The sequence below is a fragment of the Dendropsophus ebraccatus genome, chromosome 5 (genome assembly GCF_027789765.1).
Source record: "Dendropsophus ebraccatus isolate aDenEbr1 chromosome 5, aDenEbr1.pat, whole genome shotgun sequence".
NCBI classification, from domain to species: Eukaryota; Metazoa; Chordata; class Amphibia; order Anura; family Hylidae; genus Dendropsophus; species Dendropsophus ebraccatus.
The window spans coordinates 10,156,216-10,165,288 of record NC_091458.1 but is presented as its reverse complement, the minus strand read 5'-3'; the positions used below and the strand labels follow the sequence as shown (position 1 = coordinate 10,165,288).

Below are 9,073 nucleotides of genomic sequence, written 5' to 3'. Positions count from 1 at the left end.
CTATCGGTAAGAAAATGTTTGGAATATTTGCATTTTTTCTAAATTATGGACCAGTTTTATTTTTAAAGTTTCTGTCCTCAGCCCATAGACAATAGGATTAACAATGATGGAAGTAAGAACTCCACTGATGGAGAGTAGGACATGAACCGTGACAGAAACATTCCCACCATTCAGTCTGTAACGGAGAAAGACAAAAAGTGTTGTAGTCAAAAAAATGGAGAAGGTGATGATGTGGGAGACCAAGGTGTGGATGGCCTTCAGGGATGAGGACCTTGAGGTCTTCAGACAAATCACCAGTGTCCTGCTATAACAATAGACAATAATCAGTAGAGTGACTACAAAGGTAAGCAATACTTGTACAAGTCCAAAAATATTATTGGCTGAGGAGTCACCACAGGCCAGTGTGACCAGAGACATATTATCACAGTAGACATTATTAATATTGACCCTACAAAAGTTGAGGTTAGCGGTCATCATCACCGGAACCAAGACGAGTATGAAGGCTAGAGCCCAGATCACATTAATATATGTCAATGTCTTCACATTTGTCATGATGGAGGAGTATCTCAGAGGGTTCCCCACCGCTAGATATCGGTCATAGGCCATGGCGGTAAAAGTAAAAAGTTCCACAGCACCAAAAGTTTGTACACAAAGGATCTGAGTGATACATCCAGGGAAAGATATGGTGGAGGATCCTGATATCAAACCAGCAATGAATTGAGGGAGGATCACAGTGTTTAAGAAGACACCATTGAGGAGAAGATTACAAATGAAGATGTACATGGGTTCATGGAGACTTTCTTCAACCCATATAACATAGACCATCAGACAACACAGCAATGTGGGTATAATGTACAGAACAAAGGCTAAGAGAAAACAAGGGATCCAATATCTTTCCATCTCCAAGATTCCTAGGAACACAAATGAACTTCCCACCCTGGACATGTTCTCCATCCTCGAATCTGACTCATCTTGTAGTAGCATCACGATGGGAGATACAGTCGCATGCTGGTGTTAGTCTGCAGCTTTTGTCTGTACCTCCACTGTATACCAGGCTCCATCTTATATATGTTTTACTGGAGGGGAATTCTCTCACAGGATTCATTCTCTTAAGATTTCCTTCTTGTTTCAATGAAGCTAAAGAAGAAGAAATCTGCTGACTAATAGAAAACAACTTATTATATATAGGGGAATAGTCTATGCATGTATAAATGTTTTATTTGTCACTATTTTATATATGTATTTTTGATCTCTTACCTCTATATGGTGACTATATGAGGTGATATCGGTCTTTGTACAGTGGATATTTTTCAGTAGTAGAGTGGTGGCATTAGTCAGTATGTGGTGGTATTATTTGCCCCTTGTAAACTGGTACTGTTGGTATTATTACCTTATGCTTACTAGATTGTGACAGTAACAGTATGGTAATAGCAGTAGGGGTTATGGTGTGGTTGTATTTGTCCTTTCTATATTGGTTATATTGGTTCACACAACGTATATTTTCGTAAAAGCATGGCCGTTGTTGCTGATTGCCTGGCCTCTATGGAATAGTATACACTCCTACCCGGATCCCTAGCGGCGCCGTAGAAAATTGACATGTCAGTTTTCTGTGGCCGCTATTCAGTGAATAGCGGCCGCAGAAAACCCCGTCAGGGCAGGCTACGGAGCGTGCCGCTGCGGCTATACGCTCAATAAAGTGCAGTGGGGAGTTCTGATGTGGGCAGTGGCGTAACTACCAGGGTCGCGACCCGGCCCGCCACAAGGGGGGGCCCGCGGGGCCCCTGAGGCCCCCCCCCCATCAACCACTCTTGTGACCGCAAGCATTGTTTTGCTTGTGGTCACAAGAGGCCGACTTCGTCTGCCTCCGGCTGATGCGCGTCTGCAGGGGGAGTCGCGTCCTATCCCCGGCAGCACACGCATCATAGAGTTCCCTGTGGCTGTGACTCCCTGCACAGGGAGCGTCTCTAACGGGGACACCCCTGGCAGCCGCGCATCAGCCGGGGGCATGCGGAGTCTGAAGGAGAGGATCGACGGGGGAGCGGGTTAGGTGAGCTGTGTGTGTGTTTTTAGGAGGAGAGGGCGTTTAAGAGGACTTTAAATCACCGTTGCCCTTTTCTACGTGGACTTATCCCCTCTGAACGCATAAAATCATCTAAATGTAGTCCTCTCCGTTTTGCTCCTTCCACCTGGCCTCCAACATTCATGTCGGGAACACGTGTCCTCTCTCTCTGCTGTGGGCAGGGCTAACTCCTCCCACAGACCAATCCAGAGCAATTATGTCAGTGGTGGGCCGGGTTAACGCTGCTAACGCTGCCCACTGCAGAAACGGAGGACAGCTGTTCCAGCTGTCTCTGGTGGGAGGGGAACAGAGGAAGGGGCACCCAGACAGCGTGCCTGTCTTTCCTATTACTCCCATTCTCCTTCGCTTCTTGTCCTCTCCCCCACTTTGCTGTCACTCTGTCCCCCTGCTGCCTTGTTACTCTTGCCCCCGCTATGCACATACTCTGACACGCTAATGTTACCCACAGCCACCAATGTGACTACATCTAATATAGTCTGAAGCATGCCAACATGGCCACAATAAAGAGGAGTTTTAGGGTCTGATTTACCCAACGATATAGTGCTAAAGTACAGGCTCCTAGGCGCTGCAGCAGGTAATGGGGCCTAGTGACCACTGCAACCTCCATTGCTAACCCACATAATACAGGTTCTAATATATAATATTGTTAGCAGGCAGTACACGGCTACATTGTAATGGATCGTTCTCTCTCTGCCATGGTTGCTGAGATTGGAATACCTCTTTAACCCCTTAAGGTCAAAGCCAATTTTCGTTTTTGCGCTTTTGCTTTTTCCATTTTATGTTTAAAAGTCCATAGCGCTTGCATTTTTTCACCTAGAGACTTATATGAGCGCTTATTTTTTGCGAAACCAATTGTACTTTGCAATGACAGGCATTATTTTTCCATAAAATATGCTGCAAAACCGGAAAAAAATCCTGTGTGCTGTCAAATTGAAAAAAAAAAAAGAATTTGTTTTGATTTCGGCGAGTTTTGCATTTACGCTGTTCGCCCTATGGTAAAACTGACTTGTTATGCATGTTCTGACAAGTTACGATTACAATGATGTGTAACATGTATAACTTTTATATTATCTGATGGCTTTTAAAAAATTCAAACCATTGTTAACAAATATACGTTCCTTAAAACCGCTCCATTCCCAGGCTTATAGCGCTTTTATCCTTTGGTCTATGGGACTGTGTCAGGTGTCATTTTTGGCGCCATGATGTGTTCTTTCTATCGATACCTTGATTGCGCATATGAGACTTTTTGATCATTTTTTATTACATTTTTTCTGGATTTGATGCGACCAAAAATTTGGGAATTTTCTTGCGCTGACGATGTTTATCGTGCGAGATCAGAAATGTGATTATTTAATTTGGACTTTTATTAGGGGAGGGGATTTTTTTATTAATAAAAAACACTTTTTTACTTTTTTTTTTACATTAACTAGAAGCCCCGCTGGGGGACTTGTACTGTATATACACAGCACTGATCTCTCATAGAGATCAATGCTGTATATAAATAGTACACAGCAAAGATAGATTACATCGGTCATAGATTGCTTTGGCCTGCTGCAGGCCACAGCAATCTATTGCCGAGCCGGGATTAGGGTCAGGATTAGGACGCTGAGGCCCGGCAGGGGCAAAAGAACGGATCTCCCCCCTGCGATCCGTTCCACTAGACACCAGGGATGTGAGTAATAAAGCCCTTCAATGCAGCTGTCAGGTTTGACAGCTGCATTGAAGTGCTTAATTAGCCGGCGCGGCAACGGGACTAATAGAGGCACTGCCCGGATGCAGATTGCAGCCGGAAGAAGCGCCGTTTAGAGCGGGGTCCCGGTGGGTACCAGGTACGTCATGGGTCGCTAAGGGGTTAAGGACCGATCTAGTTAGCTGGCAGATGTAAAACGATCCATGACTAAATGACTGTGCACCCTGGGTCACACAAACATTTGCCAAACATTTAAGCGACCTTTTTCCTGCATCAGGGTCAGCCGTCCCATGGTCCCTCTTTACGCGGTGAGATCTGCAGCTCTCGAATAATGACTTTAAGGACTTCACCTAAATACCAGATATCACCAATAGACCCTTTACAGATGTACCCTCTCCCACTTGAATGGTAGTGCATTTTTCCCAAGTTATCTTAAGTAGAGATAAGCGAATAGTGAAATATTCAATAATTTGAAATTCGATTCGAATAGCTCCCGATATTCATATATATTCGAATGAATATTGAATCTTATTATAGTCTATGGGAGAAAAATTCTTGGCACCTGGAAATCAATATTCGACCACTAGAAGGTCACCAAGTGCATAATAAAACCTCAGGAAATGATGCCAACACCTGTGGATGCATATGGGACAGCAGGGGAAGCATGCCTGGCTGCAGCTAACACAAGTGATGAGCCAACATCCCAGTTTTCGTTACGGATCCCGAACACGAAAAGAAAAAATATTATTGTGATCGGTTCGTGTTCACAGAACTTTCACGAACAAATTACGAACGTAAAGTAGAAGCATACGTTTTGGTCTAGCGGTATGCACTTGCGTACGTATCGGGTGCAGTGTAAAATACGTAATAACGAAAATTAACGATAACTACAAATCAGTGGTAGCAAGTTATTGTATTATCCCACACTCACAGTATACAGCCGTATACACTATAGTATGTCTGAACACACTGCCTGTCTCACAACAGCTTCTAAATCTCTGGTTTTTATGCTTTTAGCCCTAACAAGCAAGTGACACGAATCTGAAATCCTCTTTTCTTATACTCAGGTCACATGGTTTAGCCAGCCAATCACAGTTAGAGTTTCTTTTTTTAAAGTCCTTTTCCTAGTGCCTGTCCTTTACCCCCTGCATGTTTATTTGCTGGAAAAAAGCGCCAGGGGGTGTGGGAGGGCGAATCGAATTTTTACTGCGTTATCATTCGAATATCTAAAGCAACACTTACAGAGACAAGTTTGCTGGGGATACACAGAGATAAACAGTGGCGTAGTTACCATAAAGGCAGACCATGCTACTACTACAGGGCTCATGCACTAAGGGGCCCCACATAATTTTTTGCTATGGGGCCCCATGAATCCTAGCTACACCCCTGGTGATAAGAGAATACAGAGAGACCAAGAAGAGAATAAGAGACCAACCCAGGCTGGACCAGTGTTCCTCTATGACATATATGATTTTTTAATGTCATTACCTACATTTTTAATTTAGTTTTACATAAACATTGAGAAGTAACACAAAGAAAAAATAAAAGATCAGAAAAATGGAAATTAAAAAAAAACAAAAAAACCCCCCAGGAATTAATACATTTGTGACCAAGTATTATTCTACGGGGTCATCATTAAATTACGGGCTCCAAAATTAGCTATAGGTTCATGAAGCTCTCACAGCTCTCACAGAGTCCTGCAGTTACTATCAGTAAGTTTTAAATATTTTTATTTTTTGTAAATTATGAATCAGTTTTAATTTTAAAGTTTCTGTCCTCAGCCCATAGACTATAGGGTTAACAATGACGGAAGTTAGAAGTCCAGTGATGGAGAGTAGGACATGAACCGTGATAGAAACATTCCCACCATTCAGCCGGTAACGTAGAAAAACAAAAAGTGACGCAGTCATAAAAAAAGAGAAGGTGATGATGTGGGAGACCAAGGTATTGATGGCCTTAAGGGATGAGGACCCAGATGTCTTCAGACAAATCACCAGTGTTCTGGTATAACAGTAGAAGACAATCAGTAGGGTGACCACAATGACAAGCAAAGCTTCTACAAGTCCAAAGATGTTGTTCACTAAGGAGTCTCCACAGGCCAGTCTGACCAGGGACATATTCTCACAAAATATGTTATTAATATTGACCCCACAAAAATTGAGGTTAGCGGTCATTATCACAGGAACCAAGACGAGTATGAAGGCTAGAGCCCAGATCACATTGATATATTTTAACGTCTTCACATTTGTCATGAATGAAGAGTATCTCAGAGGGTTCCCCACCGCTAGATATCGGTCATAGGCCATGGTGGTAAAAGTAAAAATTTCTACCGTAGAAAAGGTTTGTGCACAGAAGGTCTGAGTGATACATTCAGGGAAAGATATGGTGGAGGATCCTGATAATAAACCAACAATGAATTGAGGGAGGATCACAGTGTTTCCAAAGACACCATTAAGGAGAAGATTACATATGAAGATGTACATGGGCTCATGGAGACTTTCCTCAACCCATATAACATAGACAATCAGACAACACAGCAATGTGGGTATAATGTACAGACCAAAGGCTGCGATAGAACAAGGGATCCGGTATCTCTCCATCTCTAAGAGGCCTAAGAACACAAAAGAACGTCCCACCTTGGACATGTTCTCCATCCTCGGCCCTGACTCGTCTTGTAGTAACATCATGATGGGAAATACAGGAGGATACAGGAAGTGTCAGTGTGCATGTCATCTCTGAGCCACTACTGTACAGTACCTCAGGATCTTTCTTATATATATTCTTGTACAGGGAATTCTTCTTACAGAAGTTATTCTCTTAAGATTTCCTTGGTGTTTTAATGAAGCAAAAGACGACGAAATCTGCTGAATAATAGAAAACAAGACGTTTCATATGCATTTCAGTTTATGCATATATGTGTGTGTTCTTTGTGTGTGTGTGTGTGTGTGCGCAATTTGTCACTCTTGTTTTGTTTTTTAATTATGTAAAAAAAAAAATATTTGAAAAATGTATTCTGTATAAATTATGGTACACAGTGGTGAATTATAAAAGGTCCATTTAGGTCAATTTTCAGCCAACTGCGGGCCCTGAGCACTTGGGGGCCCATGACTGCCCAAAACATACATACTTTCTGTCTTTATATTGTCTCCCGGCTGCAGTTCTGCCAGGACTTCCGCAATATTTCAGCATTTTTACTGCTTCTGTGCACAAATAAGAGTAAAAAAGCAGCAGGGAGACTGTGCAGTAAAGTTACTGTAGATGCTGAGGGACCTTGACATGTGACTTTAATGTCCCCACAGGTCCTTTAAAGTCTGCACTATGGAGCAGGAAGAAAAAAGTTATAGCAGGTATGTGGAAAGTGGACACGGAGAAAATTAACGGGTTAGTAAGGGCGGGGGGGGGGAGAGCAGGGTGAGCAGTATGAAGGAGGAGGGGTCAGGGGGTATAGGGTGACCAGTCTTGGGTGGGGGAAGAGGAGTCGGGGGATATAGGGTGACCAGTCTTGGGTGGGGGAGGAGGGATCGGAGGGTGCAGGGTGACCAGTCTTGGGTGGAGGAGGAGGGATCGAAGGGTGCAAGGTGACCAGTCTTGGGTGGGTGGGGGGCAATCACTTGGATAGAAGGGTCATGGGAGCCATGTGTGAAAAAAGGGGGGGGGGGATTGTGGTTTAATTTGGGGCCTTAATACATGTTGGGTTCCAGTGTCTGTATTTACGGGTCTGGTTGAGGTCTAGAATAATTTTGTGAATTTTGGGGTGGGTGGTATATTATTTTTATACATAACCCCTTGATGACTGCCCTCTCCAAATAATAAAAAATAAAAACACTCTTTCAAAGAAAAAAGTTATAGTGTTCCTGTAACAATTTGAACAGTGAGTATCGGACGGCACTGGACACAAAAGTCGTGTTTCTAAATTACCTTTGTTTTGAACTTGGCCCTGAAATACCCTATTACCCTAATGGAGACACCGCTGTCTCCGCTACCAGCTGTTTGTAACTGTGCAGTAGAAAATCTTCTGCTCCCGTCTCCAGCCTCGCACTATAGAATCACATTACACTTCTATGGTAGAATTAATTCACCACTGATGGTCCAAAAAACATTTTCTTCAGAGCTCTCAAAGGGAACACATGCTTAAATTTTATACATTTATTAACCCCATATATATATATATATATATATATATATATATATATATATATATATATATATTACGCCCTGCAGCCGCCTCGGGGAGTTCAGAGCGGGGCCACGCGGCGACCCCGCTCTGAACCGCCGCGGTCCTGGGTGCGGCATGTAGCCCGGGACCATGGCTATTAGCGGGCATGGTCCGATCGCCGTGCCTGCTAATTAAAGGACAACTCCGGCGGGACCCCCCAAAAAAAACAAAACACAGACACACACAGACACCATACTCACCATCCCTCCGGTGAAGATCGCCACTCCATTCGCCCGCCGTCCGCCTCACCGTCACCGCCGTCCGCCGTCCAGCGATGTCTCTGACTTCCAGGTCCTGGGGATGGAAAAGGCTGCCAGTGCGCTTGCGCACCGGCAGCCTTTTCATTGGCTGGAGCGCATCACATGGCTTCCAGCAACCTCAGCCAATCAGGGCTGAGCAAGCTGGAAGCCATGTGATGCGCTCCAGCCAATGAAAAGGCTGCTGGTGCGCCTGTGCACCAGCAGCCTTTTCCGTCCCATTCACTCTCTATGAAGACACCGAGGAGGAAGAAGACTCGGACCACCCCCTGGCTCTGACGTCGTCGTCACCAGATGCCGCCCGGGAGAAGAGGACCGTGACGATCGTAATAGGTAATGTATACATTCTTTAACTTCCGGGCGGGGGGGTCGGGGGTCGGAAAGTGGGGGAAGGGGGCCAGAACGGGTATTTAACCACATTACAAAGTTATATAACTTTGTAATGTGTGTTAAATAAGCTAAAAAAAATTTCATCGGAGTTGTCCTTTAAGGATTCAGATGCAGCTGTCAAAGTTGACAGCTGCATCTGAATCCTTTATGCAGCCGATTCCCTGGTGTCTAGTAGGGTGGATCGCGCCCTGGAGGAGCGATCCACACAACCTTTACCGGCTCGGGTCAGCGCCTTAATGACGCTGATCCCGGCTCAGCACTCGATTGCTTCCGGCAATCCAGTGCCCATCTCATTGATCTATGCTGTATATCTATACAGCATAAATCTCAATGAGAGATCAGTGTACTTATACTAGAAGTCCTTCAGGGGGAATAACCCTAACCCCAGGGGAAAATAACCCTAACCCCAGGGGGGCTTCTAGTATACAGTATATGCAAAA

At 44.3% G+C, this 9,073-nt stretch overlaps 2 protein-coding genes across 2 annotated transcripts; both read right to left on the bottom strand.

The window, feature by feature from the left end:
• LOC138794003 (olfactory receptor 4B13-like) lies at positions 1-984 on the bottom strand. Its single transcript, XM_069972768.1, has one exon. It carries the CDS (start codon positions 982-984, stop codon positions 1-3), a length of 984 nt encoding a protein of 327 aa, XP_069828869.1.
• Positions 985-4,049: 3,065 nt separating this feature from the next.
• On the bottom strand, positions 4,050-6,457 carry LOC138794002 (olfactory receptor 4B13-like). Its single transcript, XM_069972767.1, has 2 exons — positions 5,638-6,457; positions 4,050-4,201 (listed from the first exon to the last, which is right to left on the bottom strand). The coding sequence occupies exons 1-2, from the start codon at positions 6,455-6,457 to the stop codon at positions 4,050-4,052; spliced, it is 972 nt and encodes a 323-aa protein (XP_069828868.1).
• Between the last annotated feature and the right edge of the window lie 2,616 nt (positions 6,458-9,073).